Here is a 26,258-nt window from a genome sequence, read left to right on the forward strand (position 1 = left end):
TGGAAGGGGCCCACAGATATCGAGAAGTGTAAGCTGGAGCAAGGAGCTATCTGAAACTGAACCAAACCCACACTGACCGCAACAGCTCCAGAGAAATTCCTAGATATATTTTTACCTTTTTTTCTTTTTTTAATTAAAAGAAAAAAAAATTTTTTTTTCTTTTCTATTTTTCCTCTTTTATTTTCTTTTAAAATTCCCTATTACTCCCCCATTACTCCTTAACTTTCATTTTCATATATTTGTATGACTTATTTAATTAGGAAAAAAATTTTTTTTTCTTTTCCTTTTTTCTCTCTTATTTTCTTTTAAAGTCCTCTATTACTCCTCTACTACTCCTTAATTTTCATTTTCATTTCACTCCAACCTTGCAAAAAAAAAAGAGAAGCCCTATTTTTAAACCGAACTTCATATATATATTTCTAAACTTTTTGTGTTTTTGTTTTTAATATTGTATTTTTAAGAGTCTAACCTCTACTCTAGATTTTTAATCTTTGTTTTTCAGTATGTGATATAAATTTTGGACATTTAAGAATCCAATATTCAGTTCCCATTTTTATTCAGGAGTGTGTTGATTACTCTCTCCCACTTTTGACTCTCCGTTTTCTACCTCATATCACCTCTATTTCCCTCCTTTCCCCTTCTCTTCCCAATCCAATTCTGTAAATCTTTGTGGGTGTCTGGGCTACGGAGAACACTTTGGGAACAGAGTACTGCGTAGATCTGTCTCGCTCCTCTTGAGTCCCCCTTTTTCTCCTCCTGCTCATCTCTATCTCCCTCCTCCCTCTCCTCTTTTTCATGTAGCTCTGTGAACCTCTCTGGGTGGCCCTCACGGTGGAGAATCTTTTCACCATTAACCTAGAAGTTTTATTATCAGTGCTGTATAGCTGGAGAAGACTTGAGGCTACTGGAAGAATAAGACTGAAATCCAGAGGCAGGAGACTTAAGCCCAAAACCTGAGAACACCAGAAAACTCCTGACTACACAGAACATTAAGTAATAAGAGACCATCCAAAAGCCTCCATACCTACACTGAAACCAACCACCACCCAAGAGCCAGTAAGTTTCAGAGCAAGACATACCACGCAAAATCTCCAGTAACACAGGAACATAGCCCTGAACGCCAACATACAGGCTGCCCAAGGTCACACCTAACACATAGACACATCTCAAAACTCATTACTGGACACTCCATTGCACTCCAGAAAGAAGAAATCCAGTTCCATGCACCAGAACACCGACGTAAGCTTCCCTAACCAGGAAACCTTGACAAGCCATTCGTCCAACCCCACCCACTGGGTGAAACCTCCACAATAAAAAGGAACCACAGACCACCAGAATACAGAAAGGCTGCTCCAGACACACCAATCTAAACAATATGAAATGGTAGAGAAATGCCCAGCAGGTAAAGGAACATGAAAAATGCCCACCAAGTCAAACAAAAGAGGAGGAGATAGGGAATCTACCTGAAAAAGAATTTAGAATAATGATAATAAAAATGATCCAAAATCTTGAAAACAAAATGGAGTTACAGATAAATAGCCTGGAGACAAAGATTGAGAAGATGCAAGAAATGTTTAATAGGGACCTAGAAGAAATAAAAGAGAGTCAATTAAAAATGAATAATGCAATAAATGAGATCAAAAACATTCTGGAGGGAACCAAGAGTAGAATAACGGAGACAGAAGATAGGATAAGTGAGGTAGAAGATAAAATGGTGGAAATAAATGAAGCAGAGAGGAAAAAAGAAAAAAGAATCAAAAGAAATGAGGACAACCTCAGGGACCTCTGGGACAATGTGAAATGCCCCAACATTCGAACCATAGGAGTCCCAGAAGAGGAAGACAAAAAGAAAGGCCATGAGAAAATACTCAAGGAGATAATAACTTAAAACTTCCCTAAAATGGGGAAGGAAATAGCCACCCAAGTCCAAGAAACCCAGAGAGTCCCAAACAGGATAAATCCAAGGTGAAACACCCCAAGACACATATTAATCAAATTAGCAAAGATCAAACACAAAGAACAAATATTAAAAGCAGCAAGGGAGAAACAACAAATAACACACAAAGGGATTCCCATAAGGATAACAGCTGATCTATCAATAGAAACTCTTCAGGCCAGAAGGCAATGGCAGGACATACTTAAAGTAATGAAAGAGAGTAACCTACAACCTAGATTACTGTACCCAGTAAGGATCTCATTCAGATATGAAGGAGAATTCAAAAGCTTTACAGACAAGCAAAAGCTGAGAGAATTCAGCACCACCAAACCAGCTCTTCAACAAATGCTAAAGGATCTTCTCTAGACAGGAAATGCAGAAAGGTTGTATAAACGTGAACCCAAAACAACAAAGTAATTGGCAACGGGCCCATACCTATCAATAATTACCTTAAATGTAAATGGGCTGAATGCCCCAACCAAAAGACAAAGACTGGTTGAATGGATACAAAAACAAGACCCCTATATATGCTGTCTACAAGAGACCCACCTCCAAACAAGGGACACAGACTGAAAGTGAAGGGCTGGAAAAAAATATTTCACGCAAACGGGAGACCAAAAGAAAGCAGGAGTCGCAATACTCATATCAGATAAAATAGACTTTCAAATAAAGGCTGTGAAAAGAGACAAAGAAGGACACTACATAATGATCAAAGGATCGATCCAAGAAGAAGATATAACAATTATAAATATATATGCACCCAACATAGGAGCACCGCAATATGTAAGGCAAACGCTAACGAGTATGAAAGAGGAAATTAATAGTAACACAATAATAGTGGGAGACTTTAATACCCCACTCACAGCTATGGATAGATCAACTAAACAGAAAATTAACAAGGAAACACAAACTTTAAATGACACAATGGACCAGCTAGACCTAATTGATATCTATAGGACATTTCACCCCAAAACAATCAACTTCACCTTTTTCTCAAGTGCACATGGAACCTTCTCCAGAATAGATCACATCCTGGGCCATAAATCTAGTCTTGGTAAATTCAAAAAAATTGAAATTATTCCAGTCATCTTTTCTGACCACAGTGCAGCAAGATTAGATCTCAATTACAGGAAAAAAATTATTAAAAATTCAAACATATGGAGGCTAAATAACACACTTCTGAATAACCAACAAATCATAGAAGAAATCAAAAAAGAAATCAAAATATGCATAGAAATGAATGAAAATGAAAACACAACAACCCAAATCCTATGGGACACTGTAAAAGCAGTGCTAAGGGGAAGGTTCATAGCATTATAGGCTTACCTCAAGAAACAAGAAAAAAAGTCAAATAAATAACCTAACTCTACACCAAAGCAACTAGAGAAGGAAGAAATGAAGAACCCCAGGGTTAGTAGAAGGAAAGAAATATTAAAAATTAGGGCAGAAATAAATGCAAAAGAAACTAAAGAGACAGCAGCAAAAATCAACAAAGCTAAAAGCTGGTTTTTTGAAAAAATAAACAAAATCAACAAACCGTTAGCAAGACTCATTAAGAAACAAAGGGAGAAGAACCAAATTAACAAAATTAGAAATGAAAATGGAGAGATCACAACAGACAACACTGAAATACAAAGGATCATAAGAGACTACTACCAGCAGCTCTATGCCAATAAAATGGACAACTTGGAAAAAATGGACAAATTCTTAGAAAAGTATAACTTTCCAAAACTGAACCAGAAAGAAATAGAAGATCTTAACAGACCCATCACAAGCAAGGAAATCGAAACTGTAATCAGAAATCTTCCAGCAAACAAAAGCCCAGGACCAGATGGCTTCACAGCTGAATTCTACCAAAAATTTAGAGAAGAGCTAACACCTATCTTACTCAAACTCTTCCAGAAAATTGCAGAAGAAGGTAAACTTCCAAACTCATTCTATGAGGCCACCATCACCCTAATTCCAAAACCAGACAAAGATGCCATAAAAAAAGAAAACTACAGGCCAATATCACTGATGAACATAGATGCAAAAATCCTTAACAAAATTCTAGCAAACAGAATCCAACAACATATTAAAAAAATCATACACCATGACCAAGTGGGCTTTATCCCAGGAATGCAAGGATTCTTTAATATCCGCAAATCAATCAATGTAATACACCACATTAACAAATTGAAAGATAAAAACCATATGATTATCTCAATAGATGCAGAGAAAGCCTTTGACAAAATTCAACACTCATTTATGATTAAAACTCTCCAAAAAGCAGGAATAGAAGGAACATACCTCAACATAATAAAAGCTATATATGACAAACCCTCAGCAAGCATTACCCTCAATGGTGAAAAATTGAAAGCATTTCCCTGAAATCAGGAACAAGACAAGGGTGCCCACTCTCACCACTACTATTCAACATAGTGTTGGAAGTTCTGGCCACAGCAATCAGAGCAGAAAAAGAAGTAAAAGGAATCCAGATAGGAAAAGAAGAAGTAAAACTCTCACTGTTTGCAGATAACATGATCCTCTACATAGAAAACCCTAAAGACTCTTCCAGAAAATTATTAGAGCTAATCAGCAAATAGGGTAAAGTTGCAGGATATAAAATTAACACACAGAAATCCCTTGCATTCCTATATACTAACAATGAGAAAACAGAAAGAGAAATTAAGGAAACAATACCATTCACCACTGCAACAAAAAGAATAAAATACTTAAGAGTATATCTACCTAAAGAAACAAAGGACCTATACATAGAAAACTATAAAACACTGATGAAAGAAATCAAAGAGGACACAAACAGATGGAGAAACATACCGTGTTCATGGATTGGAAGAATCAATATTGTCAAAATGGCTATTCTACCCAAAGCAATCTATAGATTCAATGCAATCCCTATCAAGCTACCAACAGTATTTTTCACAGAACTAGAACAAATAATTTCACAATTTGTATGAAAATACAAAAAACCTCGAATAGCCAAAGTAATCTTGAGAAAGAAGAATGGAACTGGAGGAATCAACCTGCCTGACTTCAGACTATTCTACAAAGCCACAGTCATCAAGACAGTATGGTACTGGCACAAAGACAGAAATATCGATCAATGGAACAGAATAGAAAGCCCAGAGATAAATCCACGAACCTATGGACACCTTATCTTTGACAAAGGAGGCAAGGATATACAATGGAAAAAAGACAACCTCTTTAACAAGTGATGCTGGGAAAACTGGTCAACCACTTGTAAAAGAATGAAACTAGAACACTTTATAACACCATGCACAAAAATAAACTCAAAATGGATTAAAGATCTAAATATAAGACCAGAAACTATAAAACTCCTAGAGGAGAACATAGGCAAAACACTCTCCGACATAAATCACAGCAGGATCCTCTATGACCCACCTCCCAGAATATTGGAAATAAAAGCAAAAATAAACAAATGGGACCTAATTAAACTTAAAAGCTTTTGCACAACAGAGGAAACTATAAGCAAGGTGAAAAGACAGCCCACAGACTGGGAGAAGATAATAGCAAATGAAGCAACACACAAAGGAATACTCTCAAAAATATACAAGCAACTCCTGTAGCTCAATTCCTGAAACATAAATAACCCAATCAAAAAGTGAGCCAAAGAACTAAACAGACATTTCTCCAAAGAAGACATACAGATGGCTGACAAACACATGAAAAGATGCTCAACATCACTCATCATCAGAGAAATGCAAATCAAAACCACAATGAGGTACCATTACACGCCAGTCAGGATGGCTGCTATCCAAAAGTCTACAAGCAATAAATGCTGGAGAGGGTGTGGAGAAAAGGGAGCCCTCTTACACTGTTGGTGGGAATGCAAACTAGTACAGCTGCTATGGAGAACAGTGTGGAGATTTCTTAAAAAACTGGAAATAGAACTGCCATATGACCCAGCAATCCCACTCCTGGGCATACACACTGAGGAAACCAGATCTGAAAGAGACACGTGCACCCCAATGTTCATCCCAGCACTGTTTATAATAGCCAGGACATGGAAGCAACCTAGATGCCCATCAGCAGACAAATGGATAAGGAAGCTGTGGTACATATACACCATGGAATATTACTCAACCATTAAAAAGAATTCATTAGAATCTGTTCTAATGAGATGGATGAAACTGGAGCCCATTATACAGAGTGAAGTAAGCCAGAAAGATAAAGACCATTACAGTATACTAACGCATATATATGGAATTTAGGAAGATGGTAACGATAACCCTATATGAAAAACAGAAAAAGAGACACAGATGTACAGAACAGACTTTTGGACTCTGTGGGAGAAGGCGAGGGTGGGATGTTTCGAGAGAACAGCATCGAAACATGTATATTATCTATGGTGAAACAGATCACCAGTCCAGGTTGGGTGCATGTGACAAGTGCTCAGGCCTGGTGCACTGGGAAGACCCAGAGGGATCGGGTAGAGAGGGAGGCGGGAGGGGGGATTGGGATGGGGAATACATGTAAATCCATGGCTGATTCATGTCAATGTATGACAAAAACCACTACAATATTGTAAAGTAATTAGCCTCCAACTAATAAAAATAAATGGAAAAAAAATAATAAAAAGCCTCTTGATGAAAGTGAAAGAGGAGAGTGAAAAAGTTGGCTTAAAATTCAACATTCAGAAAACTAAGATCATGGCATCTGGTCCCATCACTTCATGGGAAATAGATGGGGAAACAGTGGAAACAGTGTCAGACTTTATTTTTGGGGGGCTCCAAAATCACTATAGATGTGATTGCAGCCATGAAATTGAAAGACGGTTATTCCTTGCAAGGAAAGTTATGACCAACCTAGACAGCATATTAAAAAGCAGAGACATTACTTTGCCAACAAAGGTCCGTCTGGTCAAGGCTATGGTTTTTCCAGTGGTCATGTATGGATGTGAGAGTTGGACTGTGAAGAAAGCTGAGAGCCAAAGAATTGATGCTTTTGAACTGTGGTGTTGGAGAAGACTCTCGAGAGTCCCTTGGATTGCAAGGAGATCCAACCAGTCCATCCTACAGGAGACCAGTCCTGGGTGTTCATTGGAAGGACTGATGCTGAGGCTGAAAATACTTTGGCCACATCATGAGAAGAGTTGACTCATAGGAAAAGACCCTGATGCTGGGAGGGATTGGGGGCAGGAGAAGAAGGGGACGACAGAGGATGAGATGGCTGGATGGCATCACCAACTCAATGCACATGAGTTTGGGTGAACTCTGGGAGTTGGTGATAGACAAGGAGGCTTGGAGTGCTGTGATTCATGGGGTCGCAAAGAGTCGGACACGACTGAGTGACTGAACTGAACTGAATAAAGTGAAGTTCAATAAAATGAGGCGTGTTTGTACCCTCTCAGGACCTAATGAACCAGAATGTGAAGTAACTCAGAAGTATACTATAGCAATTTAAGCACACTGAACTAGGCTATAATTATAACTTAAATAAATTACTCAAAAATAAGTATACGGTGACTATGTAGTAAGTAAAATATCATAAATATTTTCTTCTACCAAGAGGAAAAGACAAAATGTTTGGTATAAGTATCACTGTTAAAAAACAACACGCACAGAAAAAGTCTAGGATGTACACACTACATGTTAGCATAGTTTGCAAGAGAATTGGTAGAAATTCTCCTGGTCTCTGCCCCAAGGTTAACTTCCATTCAAGTCCCTTGGAGTTGTGCAGTTCTGAGATGTATGCTACCTTTGAGTACAGGCAGGAGAAAAGGGAAGAAAACAGAAGAGGCGGGGGCGGGGGGGGGGAGGATGAGGCAAGAGGAGGGGGAAGAGGAAGGAGGAAAAGGAGGAAGAGGGAGGAGTGAAGGGAGGGGGAAGGGTAGAGGAAGAAGCAGGAGTAACAAAAACAGGAGACTCCCAGCTGGATTCTTCTCACTTCTCATTTCAGTTCCCTTCTCCACTCTGCCCACTACCATTTTCCAGAGTCATCAAAGAGCTGCTCCAGACATCATGGCCTGTATTGTGGGTTGTGTTCAGTGGAAAAGAGGATGGAGTGTCCCTGGAGCTGTAACCTCCCCACCAGGAGGCTTTCAAGTGTTCATTTCTGAAAGCAGAGATATTTGGGGGGTGTTCACACAAGTACTTCCTCAGTGGGCACTTCAAAGCTGCGACAAGGTCTTGTATCTATATGCTTATGTGAATGATGGTCTCCCTCTCCCGGAATCAGAGGAAAATCACTTTTTGGTAAAAACAAAGCAGTTTTCTTTGACTTCTAATACAAGGTCAAGAAATTAAGGAAACTGGCCAAATCACTTAAGCAATACAGGACATAGAAACGGAGAGCAGAAGGCAGAGGGAGAGGCTTCTGAATGAGAAACACCACTCCAGAGGGGTTTGAACCAGTGAGCCTTTGGTTACTAAACACAGGTTCCCCCAAGTATGTTTTCAATGCTGAGTACACAGCTCTCTAGTATAATGGGCTGTTAACACCATTCACTGGGCGGATGGCCTTGTGCACTTGCCTATCTCTTAACTACATCTGAAAAGCCAGGACTTTGACTTATGCTTCACCACCTGCTGGCAGGAGAGGGAGAACCTGGAACCCAAACTCATCAAACAACAATGCATGAATCCAGGGCTTTGGGATAACTTGAAGGAAGGGCTGAAAGTGAGTGCTAAAGGGGAAATGCTTTTTAATATAATCTTTGCCTCTTACCAATGCCTCATCTTACCAGCAGCCCTGAAAAATCAGCTAGGCAGGCTTTATTTTACACATGACATTCAATATAGCTGAATAGTTTAAAAACTTTGTTCATTATTCACTAAAGATTTCTCATTGCTTTTTCCACTTAAATCAAACTTCTCATTTCTAAAAGTTATTTTTATAGGAATCTTTCACAAACGAATTGCATATCTTCTGCCTTCTTAAATAAGGTGTTTGCAATTTGATTTTAACTTTCCTGGCTTTATATTGTGCTGTATGGGACGGATGCTCCAAAGATCTCCAAGTTTACTTTCATATTTGTGTGTGATGCAGGGAGCTCAGCCTGGTGCTCTGTGACAACCTAGAGGGGTGGGATGGGGGTGGAGGGGCATGGGAGAGAGGCTGAGGAGGGAGGAGACACGTGGCTGTTGATGCATGGCAGAAACCCGCACAATACTGTAAAGCAAGAATCCTCCAATTAAAACAACAAAAAAAGAATGACAAGGAGCATAGTCCAGTTTTGGGCTAGCTATCCAGGTGGCTCTGGACAAACCATTTTATCCACTCTAGCTCCAGTTCTCTCATCTGTTAAATGGTGACAACACTACCTCCTCACCATCAAACGGAGATAATGTTTGTAAAAGTGATTGCTAAAATTATAAAGAGCTATACAGATAATATCAGACAGCATTAGGATGACCGAGTTAGGTCCATCTTTTGGGCGAGAGGTTCCTTAAGTGAGAACTCAACGCCTAGCAGCCAAGAAGTGAAATTTGGATTGTTCTCTTTTTAAATACACAGCCCTCATGCATGTTCATCTGTGATTACTTCTATGAATTCTTCCTCAGATGGTAATCTGAAAGATTTAGTTTCACCCCTGGAAAGATTTAGTTTCATCTGCAAATATTATATCACCTCAAATGATCTGAAGTAGGGAGATTCCCCTATGCATGTCCTCTTAGAACACAGACATACAACTTTGAAAAAACACTCTCCTTCCACTAAGTTCTGAGGGGTTTGTTTCTGCTCCATTATCCAACATAACCATCAGTTCCTATGCCAGGTAGGCCATGTGGGGAGGGGGTCTTTAAATAATTTATTTGTGGTTTAGTCACTAAGTTGTGACTGATTCTTTAGTGACCCCATGGACTCCTCTGTCAATGGGATTCTCCAGGAAAGAATACTGGAAATGGTTTGCCATTTCCTTCTCCAGGGGATCTTCCTGACTCAGGGATCAAGCCCATGTCTCCTGCACTGCAGGAAGATTCTTTACCACTGAGCCACCAGGGAAGCTCATTTGAAATAATTACCAGCAGCAAAACACTAATCCTCAATCAACCTCCCTTTTCCCCCAGAAAAAACATAAAAAATTCTGTCATGGCCTTCAGTAATGAGACTTATCAAAAGCTTCATAAAATCTTAAATAAAGGTCAGCTATGGATTTGCATTTATCCAGATACTTATTTGCCACATTAAAGAAATCCATTATGTCAGTCAGGTAACATTTTCCTTCAACAAAAATTACCACTTAGGTCCTTTAGCCTACCTGGTCATGAAGTGAAAAAATATTCCCTCAGATGTTTGCTTTGAAAATGTGTAAATCTAAAGAAAAGAACAAACATCCTTAGGCTCTTCACTCAGACTCATCAATTATCAGTGGTTTGCCACATTTGCTTCTCCTCTTTCTCCTATTTTTCCCCCTGGGCCACATGAGAATTAAGTTGAATAATTATGACACTTCACCTTTAAAGGTGCCAACAAGGACATTTTCTTCTATAATCACACTCTGAAAACTTAACAATGATACAATACCACTGGGGTTAACACACATCCTTATTCAGACACCCCCACAGTTTCAACAATGTCCTGTATAGCTTCCCCCCAAATCTAGGATCCAATCAGAGGAGATGAACTGAGGGTACCTGTCACCCTCTTAAATTTTCTTGTTCTACTACAGTTTCTCAGTCACTTTTTAATGACAATTTTTAAAGAGTGCAGTCTAGTTGTTTTTTTTTTTTAATAGAATGCCCTTCCACTTAGTTTTATCTGATTGTTTCCTTATGTTTAAATTCAGGTTAAATGTTATTGGTAGGAGTACACAGAATGATGTGCCCACCCAATGTATCAAATCAAAGAACGTCTGGTATCGCTTGTCCTGCAGCTGGTTTATCAGGTGGCTGCCAGAATGTCTGAGAGACTTCTCAACCAAATACACAACTTTGCCCCTTTATTATTAATAAGCTGTATGTGACTTTTTGAAATGATTTAAACTTTGTGGTGCCCCATCGTTCACCCAATGGTTTTTAGCATCTATTGATTTTTGTTTAAAATATTACTACAGTGCTTCAAAAATGGAGACTATTTCCAGTATTTCTTTAATATCTAGTAGTTAATTTCTTCTCCCTTATCACTAATTTTTTAAACGTTTCTTATTAATGTATAATTACTGTCATAATTTCATTGTGATGCTCAAACTGTCTCAGACGTGGCCTGTGGGAGTCTCTCAAGCAGGACAGTATGGCTTCTGAGTCGAATCCACTAGCCTGTAGTGTCTGGAAAGATCTGGAAAGATCTGGAAACTTCCTTGGGACGAAGCTCTTGTTGTCCATCTGCCTGTACTCTGGATCGTGCCTCATGCAGTCATACAGTGTCACCTCTGCAGCTCTTCTGGCTGTCTTTGGTGAACACTCTCTCTCTTCACACTAGATGGCCGCTGCCATGTAGGAAACCTCTGTCACCTTCCCCATGTCTGCCCTGGTCTAGATCTTCCTCTTTTCTAAATTCAGAAAAAACTGCACAAAAGCCGCCTCATATGTCTCCCTCACGTGAAGTGCCAGGAACAGAGACAAGGCCGAACTTCTTCCCTCTGCCACTTAGTTCCTGCAAGACAACAGGCAAGTCCAGCATCTCTGGACCAATTGCAACTTCCTCTCATTCACGACTGTGAGAATGCAATGAAAAAGCATCCTGAATCATACCTGGCATGAAAACAGGTACACATAAATTGGCACTACTCAAAGTCTACCTCCTTCCCCACCTCCCAAACAGCTTACTTTCCATATTACAAGAGAGATGGCTTTCTAAGAGACAGATGTCATCACATCAGATTCCCTGCTTCAACCTTTCTCTGTTTCCTGTGGCCAGACTCCTTGGAAAGAATGACCAGACTTCTGAAAATCTGCCCACAGCTTCCCTCTCTGGCTTAATCTCTGGCCACGCAGCCCACAGGATCACATGCCAGGTGTGTCTAACTTTACTGCGTCCTCAGACTCCCTTTCACACCCTCTCTGTTTTCTCCACCGAGCAATCAACTCCACTTGGCCAACTGCCTCTCATCCGTTTCAGACTTGGCTCGGACAGCACCCACTCAGTAGAGCCAACACTCCCAGGAGAGTTTGCCACCTTCTTCCCTGTTTCCATGGCAACTGAACTCCAAACGTCTGTTAGAGTGAGGACTGTAGTCAGAGAGTAATCTTACACGTTACATGCCTGTCACGGTTTCTGGATGCCCATTTGTCTGATATATTTGTTGTGGTTCAGTCACTCAGTTGTGTCCAACTCTTTGCGACCCCATGGACTGCAGCACACCAGGCTTTCCTGTCTTTCACTATCTCCCAGAATTTGCTTCAATTCATGTCCATCAAGTCAGTGATGTCATCCAACCATCTCATGCTCTGTCGCCCCCTTCTCCTCTTGTCCCCAATCATTCCCAGCATCAGGGTCTTTTCCAATGAGTCAGCTCTTCACATCAGGTGGCCAAAGTATTGGAGCTTCAGCTTCAGCATCAGTCCTTCCAATGAATATTCAGGGTTGATTTCCTTTAGGACTGACTGGTTTGATATGGGCTTCCATGGTAGCTCAGCTGGTAAAGAATCTGCCTGCAGTTCAGGAGACTCTGGTTCGATTCCTGGGTTGGGAAGATCCACTGGAGAAGGGATAGGCTACCCATTCCAGTATTCTTGGGCTTTCCTAGTGGCTCAGCTGGCAAAGAATCTACCTGCAATGCAGGAGAGCTGGGTTCAATCCCTAGGTTGGGAAGAGCCCTTAGAGAAGGGATCTTAGAGAAGGCTACCCACTCCAGTATTCTGGCCTGGAGAATTCCATGGACTGCATAGTCCATGGGGTCCCAAAGAATCAGATACAACTGAGCAACTTTCACATCATATTTTGTGACTGACTGATACATCTGTACCCTCAAAATTTACCCCACACAGGACAAGTCCTCTAGAAATGTTTTTTCAGAAATCAGCAATCTGGGCTTCGCTGGTGGTTCAATGGTTAAGAATCTGCCTTGTAATGCAAGGGACATCGGTTCCATCCTTGGTCCAGGAAGATCCCACATACCGAGCCACAATTAAGCCCATGTGCCACAACCACTGAGCCCATGTTCTACAGCCCTGGAGCTGCAACTGAGTCCACATGCCGAGAGCCTGTGTTTCAGAAGAGAAGCCACTGCAATAAGTCTGTGCACCACAACTAGAGCTGCCCATCTGCTCACAGCAACTAGAGAAAGCCTACATGCAGCGACGAAGACCCAGCACAGCCAAAAAAATAGATAAATGAATGAATCTTAAAAAAAAAACGGAAGTTAGCAATCTGCTTGTTTATGAAAAGAAGTCATCTATACTCTCTCTGCCTCACGATCCCTGGTGATTTCTCATAAACTAAAACCCTTTAGAAGGTTTATAAGATCATGTAAAAATGCATATAACAAACATTAACTATAATGACACAGGAATAACTGCAAAGAAAGGATGATTAGAACTATGCAAGAAAAATATGCATAAAGAACTAAGAAATATATTGAAACATAAGGCTGAGAGTGTATAATTTTTTTTTAACAATGTCTCTGTAACAACTGAAGAGTTTATTTAAAACGGAGGAAAAAAATCTTTTTTTAAAGAAAAAAATATGTGACTTAGTACATTTCTTTATTTTTTCTGTTTCATTCCTGAAAAAGGAAGAGAAGAGTGGAGAGAGAAAAAGGAAAGTGAACAGGAGACTTGGAATGGAGAAGGATATCAGAAATCATAAGCAAGAATTTTTTTTATAAAATGAGAATGAACAAAATGAAAACTATACTAATGAAAAGAAGCTGGGAGGCAAGCAGAACATCAGGTAAAATCAAGCAGTGACAATTCAAGTTCCACACAATTCACTGGGATGACATAAAGTTATTTTGGTAGCAGAACACAAGCCATACTCTGAAATGCAGATAAGGTTAGCAGAAGCTAATTAGAGTATCACAATTTGTCAGCTAGGAGGGCAGCTTTCAAACACTCAAGCTGCTACCTAAGAAAGCAGGAAAGAACTTAAAAAGATTAAAAAATCCTGAAAAGCAATGAATCCTGTGTCTTATAAGACTGAACACGTGCCAGTAAAGAGACCCGGGAGGGGGAGAATTACTACACCGTGGCTTAGCAGCGAACTGAAGGAGTGCTTTGATCGTCTAATTTGTGCCACACACACACACACACACACACACACACACACACACACACACAAACGCTGACAGTGGCAGTAAAGAATATGAAGATCTGTTATTACCTGTGTATTTTACTGCTCCACTGAACAATTAATCTCAGATGCCACCCAAACATAACCCTTGTCCAACAGTGGGCTATGTTCAAGTACGTTGAAAGGAAAAATAAAAAGACATATCTTTGAAGTTCAAGAGAATTATTTCACTGAAAACACCATGTCAGATTAAGGCATCAGCCAGCTAAGTACCCAGGCGGGAACATAACTCTCTTTTTTGAAGGTTTTCAAATCTAAGGTCACCATGGAGACCAAAAAACAGAACCAATGTGAATCTCACTTTAAAGTGCAGCCACTTGATTAACACATGTGATTATTAAAATGAGAGTTGAAAATAGCATAAGTTATACCCTCTCTTTAAATAACATTACTGTATCTGTGTATCTGGGGCCTGGGGTAGATTTGGATTTTTTTTCCCTTGTAGAGTCTGCTAAACAGCAACATTTTTCTTACAGAAGTCTTAGGACAGAGAAGAATGCTTCTGCATTTTTTTGTTTGTTTGTTTTTAAAAACTGAATCCTAGAAAGTTGGAAATGATGACAAGAGGGTGTTTTCTGGTTTGGATACATGCTCCTTGGAGAAAAGCTGTGCTGAGATTATTAACAAGGGGTAATCAAGAGGTCACAAACTTGGCCACCTCCTAAGCCCAGCATGTCACATACTGGGACACTAGTCAAATGCCTCCCAGAAGCTCCTGACCCAGGAAGTGAAAGCCTCCTTCCCATCCCACGCCCCAGCGGCTCATCTCTGTTACAGGAGAATTTGATGACATGCCTCCTTCTCTTCCTCACCTCATCATTTCACACAACAATTACTTCCTTAAGCTGTAACATTTTATGAAGTAAAGAGAACACTGCCATCAAATGAATGAGCACTAGGGATGATATTTATAATTAATATTGTATACCTGTGGGAACATTTTTCTTAGAAGCCATACGTTTTGAGAATGGGTGTTAAGAGAAGAATTAAATATACTAATTATAGAGCTTTGTATGATGACAGAATCAAGTTTAAGTTCACAGGCCTATGTTAAATGAAACCATATTCTAAAGATCAACTCTCTACCCTTGGAGTTTAATGATAATTGATAATCATTAAGAGTATCCACCAGCCGACAGGCCTTGGATGGTGTCTCAAGTCAGGGGATACCCAGTTCTGGAAGCCTCAACTTTTATGTCCTGTCTCTGGGCCTTTTCATCCACATCCATCCCATCCAGGATATGATGAATCATAAATATTTAATTTCTAGCACTGATTTCCCCCTCAACTTCAGACACACACTATTCATTGGCCTGGATACCACCAATTAGATGTCTCACAAGAACCTCAATCTCTATTTGTTTAATCTAAAGTCGCCTTTGAAATCCTTCCTTTCTCTCCTCATTCCCTGTATCAAATGTATTGCTAAGTTGTTCTGATTCATCTGCTTAAATACTGCTCAGATCGGTCTCCTCCTCCCTATCCCTAGGGCCAGTGGCTTAGCTTAAGGCCCTCATATAACAGCATTTCCCACATTATATAAGATGCAAGTTTGGCTGAGGTGGTCTTCAGGCATTTTCTACAAAGGCAGGGACTTCCGTCGACTTTGCTCACCCTTGCTCTCCAGTACCTCAGTCACAGCAGGTGCTTAATGCACGTTAAGTACATTTTCAGGGGATGAAGCACAGTCTAGGGGTGAAAGCACGATGGTGACACCAAAAGCTTTCTTCCTTCCGTATAGCCTTTTACAGTGACAGACCCCACGTATTCACTGCCTTCTTTCACTCTCACAATTCCTTATGACAATACAAAAGGTGTCATAAGCCCTGTCTTGCCAACAAAGGGACCGAAGCTCTCAGATGTTAGATGCAACTGCCACACAACTAGCAAGTGCCAGGTGACACCACCCTCACTCTGACCCCAGTGCTCTTTCTAATGCTGGGCAGGTTTGCATTGTTACAGGTAATAACTCCCTCTCTGTGTAAAGGTTCAGAGAGAATTTGATTAAGATGGTGGTGGCAAGGATACCAAGACACTGGATTGGATGACTTTCAGTAAGGTTCATTTCTGTTCTGACTAGCCCAGCCCCAGTTACTGCTCCAAGGCAGGCAAAGCTGGTCTCTGGGATCTCTCTAGCAATCCCCTCTGCTCCCTTCAGACACTGTTCCTCACTGCGGTATTCTGGCCCTTGTCTGACCTCCAATTTCTTAAGCTTGATCTGACTCCAAGAGGTACCACCAAGCCTTCAAGACCTTTTCCAATTCTTCTGTCTAGCTTCAGAAATCACTCTCATTTACCCATGAAGTGTTCTTGCCAAAAAATTAAAATGACTGAATCAAGTCTCCACGACAACTTTCTATTTAGAGGAAATATGGAAGAGAGAGGAAGCAGTTTATTGAATGACAAAGAAACAAACAGATAAATCCAGAATGTGGTGTCTTCTACAGGACAACTGCTAGATCTCTACCAGTTACTGATGGGATTTAAAAAAGGGTAGGGTAGGGAGGAAAGAACTGCTCTAGAATGTGGAGACTTAGCAGAACAACTAAATGTTATATACGGTCTTTGGATCCTAATTTATACAAATCAACTGTTTTTTGTTTTTTTTTTTTCAACTGTTTTTTTTAAAAAGGACATTTTTAAAGACAATCAAGATATTCCATGAACTAGTAATTACCAGTACCAAAAAATTACGGTTAATTGTGCTGAAGGTATCAACAGAATTAAAGTTATGAAATAAAATGTCCAAAAATTTAGATGCATATTAAATATGAAAGAAGCAATGAAGTAACACTGTGTGGGATTTGTTTTAAAATACTTCAAGAGAAAAAAAGAAAGTAAGATGAAGCAAATGTAAGCAAATCTTGATAAGAACTGAATCTGGGTGTTAGTATATGAAGTTTCCTTATACTGGTTCCTCTTCCTTGGGATACAGTTGAAAATTTTCAGAATAAAAAATTGTCATTTGAACCCATTCTTAGATGAGCTCTGTTCTCCAAAGAATTAGATTTAATGAGTTTTTACTAATAATTTTTGCTAACATTTCACTCCCTCCTGTATACTTCACTTTAAAGACTCCAATTTCCAGAAGACTGTCACAGAAAGATAGCTCTAGTTGGGATTTCTGGCAGCATGATAAACACGTGACATGTTTGGGTTTGGTTGGGCACACAGTTCCTGTTAACCTCTATCTTTACCAAGAAAACCCACAAGCTATTTTTAACTGTAGGATCTTGGTTAGACATGCTGATGACTCAAGATGCAAGTGCCAGTGCTAACCAACAGTGGGTTTGCTAGTGACTAGTGGAGCTGCAGAGGTCAGAAGAAGAAATAGGCTGCAACCAGATCTGGGAGAAAGGCTACACAGAACGACCCCTTGATGCTGGGTCTATCTTCAACATGGGCTTGACCAGACTCCACTTCTCCCTAAACTGGTATGACATGCTCCTTGGTGGAAAAACTTCCCATGCACAGATTTTTTTTTTTTTTTTTTTTAAGGATTGAACTAAACTGACTACTGAAAACACACTGCTTATCAAGCCAGCCTCACCGCAGGAGTCTACATCACTGGATCCTCAGTGACAAGAAGAAACCTATGAGTCAGGAGCTTCAGGAAAGTGCTGAAGAGTTTTCACTGAGGATAAAGAAGGTGTGAGGCTGGCTTTCTCTACAACGGCTGAAGAAAGAGCAAGAAGGAGGTGCAGGGAGGCAGGACTGCTGAGGGAGATGATGGAAGCTTGGGACCATTCATTCTCCAGGGTGGCTTCTCTAGTTACAGAAACAGATTGCAGCAAGAATGCAAGAGTGGAGGAAGAAACGAGATACCTCTGAGCACATATGTTAGGTCTAGGAAGGAAGGGGACCCACAACAAGCAAGCGACCTAAACAAATCCAAAATTTCAAATGATAAAGTCACCACTTTAAAAATCCTTCTTTCAAGGGATTGATTTTTTTCCAGCCCTCTTCCAAGATTCTATCAAAAAGAATGTCTTGTATGGAAGGAACACAAGGGCAAATGAATGAAACTGAAAGGCTGTTTCACTAGCACAAGTGTGATACAAAGAAATGCTTCCAAACATTTCAAACATACAATCACAGTATTCCACACTTTCTCCCACCCAGATGGAGGAAATGAGCTGTTTCTACTTCTTTTTGCATTGAAGAGCTTTCATGCAGTTAAACATTTCAAAAACTAAATCTCCTGCTAATTCTTTCATAAAGTTATGATGATCTTCCCAGTTGAAATTATGCCGAGGCAGAGGCTGGGGTAAGGAGTGTTAGGTGAATCTGATGGGAAGGTAGAGACAATGAGAGAGGAATAGAGTTTAAAGAAAAGCTTATTTGCTACTAGAGAAGATCAGGACAGTGAAGTGCCCCACCAGGGAGGAGAGATCTTATTTGGTGGAGGACATGAGTTTGAGCAAACTCTGGGACACAGTGAAAGACAAGGAAGCCTGGCATGCTGCAGTCCATGGAGTCGCAAAGAGTCGGACACGACTGAGCAACTGAACAGCAAAAGGGTGCAAGGAGAGAGGAATGGTGTCTCTAGCTCTGCTCTTCTGGATTCCCACTGTAGGGCTTAATAGAAGGAAAAAATATTATTTGAAATCGAACTTTCCATTTAAGAGAGGGGAAAAGCATATAAAAGCTTCTGGAGCTGTTAACAAGGGAGCGAATGACATTTTAAAAGTTTGGCAGGAAATCAAAGAGCTACACCCACACATAAAGCTTAACTGCTTCCATCACACTAACTAGACCACATATTCCCCCAGCTGGGAAGCGCTGGCGGGGTTTGGGAATTTTGAGAAGGAGTGGGGTCACCTAACTATATTGCTCAGTAATGTTCCCAGATGAAGGCAAGGGGGGTTGATTCTAAAGAAATTTTCACCTCTAGCCTAAATCAAAGGACCCCTGAACAAGATGAGAAAAAACAAAAAGGGAAATTACAGTGAGGAAAGGTTTACCTTCGGAGAGCAGTTGAAATGCATACCGGGTACTGGGAGTGTGGTTACATACATTGTAATACACCGATACAGGTACAGCGTGCCAACTATGCAGAAAAATCTTCTGCTAATAATAGACCTAGAAAAAGGGAAAAACAGGGCAGACACTCAGTCATGAAATTCTGCAGGTTCATTTAAGTTTTCAGTGCTCCAACAATACAAACCCCCAAACAACCTGAGAGATTGCTATCAGAACGTTGAAACTATAACCAAGAACAGATTAAGGTGAGGCTTTTGAGAATGATACTGTGTTTTTCTGTTTGTTTGTTTGTTTTAAATTAACTTAAAGGTCAAGGGAGTTTAAAACACTCCCCACTGCTATTAATGAGACTTCCTGAGGCCTGAAACACCAGTTGACATTCAACTGATGGACAAGGAGGGTTTAAATTGATGGGCCAGAGCTGAGGCAGGGTCTGTGGTTAAACACTTAGGGAGTGTCTTTTCTGTCATAAAACAGATGCTCAGAAAATTACAATGGTATTAAATTGTAATGAATTTATGCCACGAGAATTCAAAACTTTTCTGACATTTAGTGAGTCAAAGGCATTAAACCATTGTACCTGTATATCCCAGAAACTGATTCTTAGCTGATCTCCAAAGAAGCATGATGCCAAGAAAAGAGCCTGTTTGACTGACAGCATCCAAACCACACCTCTCTCTCCTAACAATGTGGCCTTGGGATAGGCTACTGACACTCTCTGAGTATCGGTCTCCTAATCAGGGATAAGAACATGAGAAATAAGGTATGGACAATCTTTGCCATTTATGCACAACGGTAGTCAACAAGTGTATGGATTATGTGGGTGAATAACCAAATAAGCAAGAATTAGGCATCTTTTCCACTTCAAATTTATTGATGGTTCTGGCGAAATTCTTTGATATGTACACGTGAGCATGTATATTGAGTCTGATTGCTCCTCCTAATAGTAAGTCTCATGTAGGTTTGGCTTTAACTAGATTAAGTTGTACAAACTTCAGTGTCTCCTTGGACAAGAATGTTCCTTCCCTCTCTACTTCAACCTGCTCTATCCTGTTCTACCACAGGCCGAAATCTCAGTCCTGTGGGTCTCCTCCTCCTCAGCCTTGAGAAGTTCAAGCTTTTCCTTGGCCCAGGGCAATCTGACTTAAACACAAATATTTTTAGAAACAATGAACAGGCTTTCCTCTGAGGATACTGAACACTTAGTCGCTCCATAATTGTACAAGGTAGCTCTATTTTTACACAGGATGGACATTCCTACTGGAGTCTGGTTGCTGGAGGAGTACCTGTGTTATGTGTATTTTTTAACAAGAGGGATGAAGTGACATGTCACTTGGTTGACTGAAAATTAATTTAAAAATAATCCATGTGACCATATTAGTGTTTCATTCATAACTACACAGTCCATGTAAGGTCCTTAGGTTGTAAAGGTAGGGTTCGGGTCTAGTGACTCTTAACCCCAATTTTAGGCACTGGGTCAAAAAATTGCTTACCACAGAGAACTGTCTTATTTTCTCTTATTATAAAGCTGTGCTTGTCACCCCCAAGGACAAGAATTTTTTCAGTACAAAGCTGTCTTTTATAAAGGTATGTGCCTCTAATTCCAGGAATTATGAAAAGTACGGTATAATTAAGCAATATAGAGATGGACAATACTACATCACATTACTAGATTATAAATGTCTTACCAAAATACTTGAAATAACGAACTGAATTTTACATTTTAAGATACAATGATAATTTTTCTCAAAGAGAAAATGCCCTCTCACACCATCCTGTTCAAAGAAACAGAAATTACTTTCAATTTTACTTGAATGATACAAGAAACATCTACAACAGAAAACTGTTCAGTCTATTTAGATAAGCCAATCTCTTCAGAGGAAGAGAAACAAAATGACTGCTATCACTCCATTTGGATGAATATTACTACCTTAAAATCACTTTGTCTGATGGTTTCATGGTGCACACAAGATATATACATGCACAAACACCTATTTCCATAGATCAAACCTGAGTCATAACTGAATAGCAGTGAAAAGACCCAGGATTACCTGAGAATGAGGTATACAAAAAAATGATAAAGGATGAGAAAAGACAAATTCTTTAAAAAAAAAAAAATTTTTTTAAAGGTAACACACATTAAGGTTCAGTCACATTTACTCTTTGACTTGAAGTGAAAAAAATCAAATGACTTATACCCACGTGACGTCATCAACATTAACACAGAGACAAGATGGAAGTGGCTATTAATAAGAGTCTTCTGATCTCTGGCATTTACTTAATCTTTTTTGAAATTATGTTTAGAGTATCTTCAATGTATAATTTTAAACAAGAATTTCCTATATACACTTTAGAAAGCAGGACATAAGAAGGAAAAGCGTTTCAAAATCTTGTATCCTGTTAACATATTATTTACTTAATCAAAGAATTTCACACATTAGAATTCTCTCTTCAGTTTAAAAGTTCAAGACGTGGTTTTTTTTTTTAAAAGATCTAAAATAGTTAAAAATGTAACTAAGGCAACAAAAGAGCCACAGAGGAAACATTAATGAGGTATTTCTAGAGATTAAGCAAATGCCAAGGACAAGATGCACATTACAATTCTCAAAACCACAGTTATGTTCTTCTCACATGGGAAATGTCTCTTTCATGTTGGAAAGAAGTCTATTTCCTATCTGCTCACACTCTGCAATGACTGTTGTTTGTGTATGATTGTGATTATCTATTCTTCTCCCAAGTAGTTGAGTAATAGAGTCATTACTACTTTCTCTGACAGAAAAGAAAACCATACATGTTAAATCTGAGATATATATATATATACACACACACACACATATATATATGAATAAAAGTGTTAATATTTTTAAGATCTGCAAGAATAGTATGCTATGTTCAGAATAACTTTATTAAACTTTTTATTCTCCCAACTCAAAGAGAAAAGAGTACTCAGAACCTGATTACTTACTACACCAAATATAGGCTTAAAAGAGCAGTACTACGTTGTTTTTGGCATTTGAAATGATAGTCTAAAGTTCTAAAGGAAAAATGAAGAGAGAAATGAATGCACTGGAGAGTAAAAGGAAAATATTGGAAAGTTCCATTGTTTCCCACAAGTTTTCTCAACTAAGCCACAATCAGAATACACATAGTTCTTTCAGCGCTCAGACCTGCTCTGCCAGCTCTTGAGGGAAGTTACTGACTTTTAGAAACAAACAGGTCCTGAGACATGGCAGTGGATCCAAGTGACAATTCCAAAGTAGGAGGCGATCAACAAGGGGGAGGGCACACGAATCTGGGCAAGGATCAGGGAGCCCCACGTCTCCGGAGAAACCATGGAAGCCAGTGAATGGTTCAGGTCCTTCCAGTACTGCCACAGGGGACAAGGCGTCTTCAGCTCATCTACACACAGATGCTGGCTCTGCTTTTAACAAAGGCCCTCTTGATGATCTGAATCATCTCAATTAACTTCCTTGGAAATTGGCTTCCCAGCCAGCAAAAGGATATTTTCCTTATGATTCAGAGAAATGCTACTGAAGAATTTCCCTAGACTGTTATTAACAGTAACTAGGGTTTTGCCAAATTTCTCCTCTATGTCAAACTCTGAGCCATTTAGTTCTTAGAACAACCTGTACTGCAATGCTATGACCCTTATTTTACAGATAGGAAAATTGCAGTTCAGAGGATTTAAGCTGAAATATAAATATACTACCCAACACAAAAAGGTTCAGGAAATGCCTTCAGATTGTGTAAGAAATCCCAATTTTATTTTGAGACTACACTGCTGTGAACCAATGGATGAGCCAACATTCAATCTCATTCAAGTTACAAAATCTATTTAACTCACATTTTTCACTTAGGGTTTTAAGTCATATTTCATATTGACCCAGACCTCTGCAAAGTAAGCATTTTTGACAGTTATTTTAATGATAAGCATGTTATTTATCTCTAATGCTTAGAGAAAGATTCTTCTAGGTATCAAACAGGAAACTGTTCATTTTCCATTATTGTTTGCACAGTCTGTGCCCAGTAACGTTTGCTTACATCCCTCCAATGTTTGATCAGTCTGGTGGCTCAGACAGTAAAGACTCTGCCTGCAATGTGGGAGACCTGGGTTCAATCCCTGGGTCGTGAAGATCCCCTGGAGAAGGGCATGGCTACCCACTCCAGTATTCTTGCCTGGAGAATTCCATGGACAGAGGAGCCTGAAGGGCTGTAGTCTATAGGGTCGCGAAGAGTCGGACACAACTGAGCAACTAACTCTTTCCTGAGATGTTATCCACTTTTCTACATTCTATCTTGCCTGAACTGCTACTGTGACCTTTGACCTACTGTCTCTAATTCCATTTGTACCTCCATAAAAGCCTTTCTACAGAGAGAAGCCAGAATCATCTTTTTAAATACAATTAAATACAGCATATCCTTTAAAACCCTCCAATAGCTGCCAAATATATTTTGAATAAAATCCAAATCCTTCACCAAGCCCACGAGGCCCTAGATGATCTGGGCCAAGCTCCCCTCCCTCTGTTCTCCCCATCATTCCTAAACTTCAGTCCGATGCCGTTGTTGCAACTGAACACATCACACCAAGTCCCTCCACCTCATGCAGACCTCTGTGCCAGCCATCCCCTCTGCCTGGACCCCGGGAACATTGCCTGTCATCAGGTCTCTGATAGACCATCTACTCTAAAGAAGGCACCTGGGGCCACCTTTACCTATTTTACTTTCTTCATAGACTCCCACTCCCGCGACCACATTCTGCGGAAGCTAACGCCAAAGAGCTTCTTAAATCTGTTTTCCTCCCTTTAATTCCTTGCTACTAGCCTTGGGATTCCCTGCATTATGATAACCACTCATCATCACCAGAAGTTCCAATTCCCATCACGGGCTCTTCTCAACATGACCCCAAGCTACTTCCCATTTTATCTTGCAGATATGAATTCTACCACCCTGGGCAAAAGGGGCTCCACTCACCAAGTTTCTTGCTTTTGCCAGCAAATCTCTTTGCCTGGTCTTTCCTGTTACCCCAACCACCTACCTCACATACCAGCTCTACGTGCAGCTTCCCAAAAGTTCCCAACTGGACAGAGCCACTTCATTCTCCACATCACTTCAGAACTTGGTTTCTAGTTTATGGTATTTTTTTAATAGTGAGATTGGCATTACCATTATCAACAGAGGCCCGCATTCTTTCTATCAGAGAAAGCGCTTAAAGAAAGCCGCTCCTTACTTATATTTTAGTACTAGTCAGACTTATGATGGTGCCTGTAACACGGGCAATCTCCTGCAGTTCTGTGCTTTCGGGCTTCATTTCTTACTACTTCTGATAGTGCTTTCCTGCTTCTTCCCACAAATATTTGTCCTTTAAACTCTTTCATTCATCTGCGGGAAATAACCTCTCCCGAGGCTCACCAGTCCTTCACTCTGCATCATTTCTACATTTTAATTGACAGCCGTTGTCAAGATGGCTGCATTCATCCAAGGAGGGCTGTGGGTCCTGCCATCTTTCTCCCTCGTCTGCCCTGTCTCCTCGCTGCCCCTTCTGGCCTTTCTACCCATCACAGGGGTCACAACTCTCCAGACGGTGGATCATAAAAACCCAGGGCTTAATTCTATACTTTAAGAAGGGAAGTCCCAAGGAAAGGGTTGTAAAACAAAAACGAAAGAATAAATGCTATAGAATGAAAATAGAATAAACAGAAAAGTAAAAATACATGCTCTCCGGGGAGATCTAGAACTTGACGACTATTTCCTAGTGTGTACACAAGAGGATGGCAGTCTGCGAACCAGAATGAGATGGAACTACACACCCAGCCCAGGAACGAGTCTGTACAGCCCAGTCTTCCACCTCACAGAAGTCCAACTCAAAGAGACCTTTGCATTTTGGTATTAATTATTTTAACCACATTACTGTTCAGCATATACTATCATCTCATTTTACAGAAGGAAGAATTAAGATGCAAAGACTACCTCGCCTGGGGCCAGAGAGTCAGTCAAGAAAGAGCCACAACAAAAACCAAGTCTTTATCCTTTCAATTGGGCTTCCCCGTTGACTCCCAGCAAAGAATCTGCCTATCAATGAAGGAGGTGTGGGTTAGATCCCTGGATCAGGAAGATCCCCTGGAGATGGAAATGGCAGCCCACTCCAGCATTCTTGCCTGGGAAATCCCAAGAACAGAGGAGCCGGCTGTTGTGGGGAGGGGGGGGGGGGGGTGGGGAAGGGCGCGGTGTGACAGTCTGTGGGGCCCCAAAGAGTCAGGCACTACTTAACGACTAAACAACAATAATACTTTGGATTAGCTACTGTTTTCACTAACAAAGCTGTCAAGTTTAAAAAAAAAAAAAAAAGGTACCGACTTTTTTTTTTTTTAAGCCTCGTGTAAAAGATCTGCAAAATAATCCAACAGTTGATTAAATTTAGAAAATGATCTGTACTGGTTTAGGGAATCTGTAAAGAACAGATCAGATGATAAAACTGCCTGCACTAAAGCCACCTCAAAAAAATTATTTCCTGAGTTAAATATAGATTGTAACATGAGATAAAGAAAAAATATTACCCTCTAAGATTATATAGTCTATGTGAGAGAGTTAAAAGGAATCAAAATCAAGCCTCCTCCAGAAACCACAGCACATATATGTATCAAACAAAAGAAGTTACCTTTCTTGTTAGTATTTTAGGCTATTAGCAAAAATAGTATGTGTGCATACATACATACATGTGTATAATACAAATATATGTGTTTGTGTGTATATGTGTGCTCAGTCATGTTCGACTCTCTGTGACCACATGGACTGTAGCCCACCAGGCTCCTCTGTCCATGGGATTTCCCAGGCAAGAATACTGGAGTGGGTTGCCATTTCCTCCTCCAGGGGATCTTTCTGACCCAGGGATTGAACCCAAGTCTCTTGCATCTCCTGCACTGACAGGTGAATTCTTTACCACTGCACCACCTAGGAAGCCCATGAGTGTGTACACATAATGTAAATATGTATTACGTACATGCAGATCTTTTCTCAGTCTTTTCCTTCATCAAAACTTACCCACCCTGAATCACATTCTTAATGTTTGTTCAGTTACAGCTGGCTGAACTCAACAATTAATGTTTGCCCTTAAGCTCATGGATCACCCTTAAAAGTAACACTTTCACTT

The 26,258-nt window shown here is 40.1% G+C and overlaps 1 protein-coding gene across 15 annotated transcripts in view; it reads right to left on the reverse strand.

The window, feature by feature from the left end:
* SGMS1 (sphingomyelin synthase 1) overlaps window positions 1–26,258 on the reverse strand; it is a 331,989-nt gene that overhangs the window by 13,715 nt on the left and 292,016 nt on the right. For all 15 annotated transcript variants that reach the window (XM_061162095.1, XM_061162100.1, XM_061162099.1 and 12 more), the window contains one exon: window positions 19,093–19,210. In XM_061162095.1, coding sequence (XP_061018078.1) covers window positions 19,093–19,210 — 118 coding nt within the window. The remainder of the gene's footprint in view (window positions 1–19,092; window positions 19,211–26,258) is intronic.

Source organism: Dama dama, chromosome 15 (assembly GCF_033118175.1).
Source record: "Dama dama isolate Ldn47 chromosome 15, ASM3311817v1, whole genome shotgun sequence".
Classification (NCBI taxonomy): Eukaryota; Metazoa; Chordata; class Mammalia; order Artiodactyla; family Cervidae; genus Dama; species Dama dama.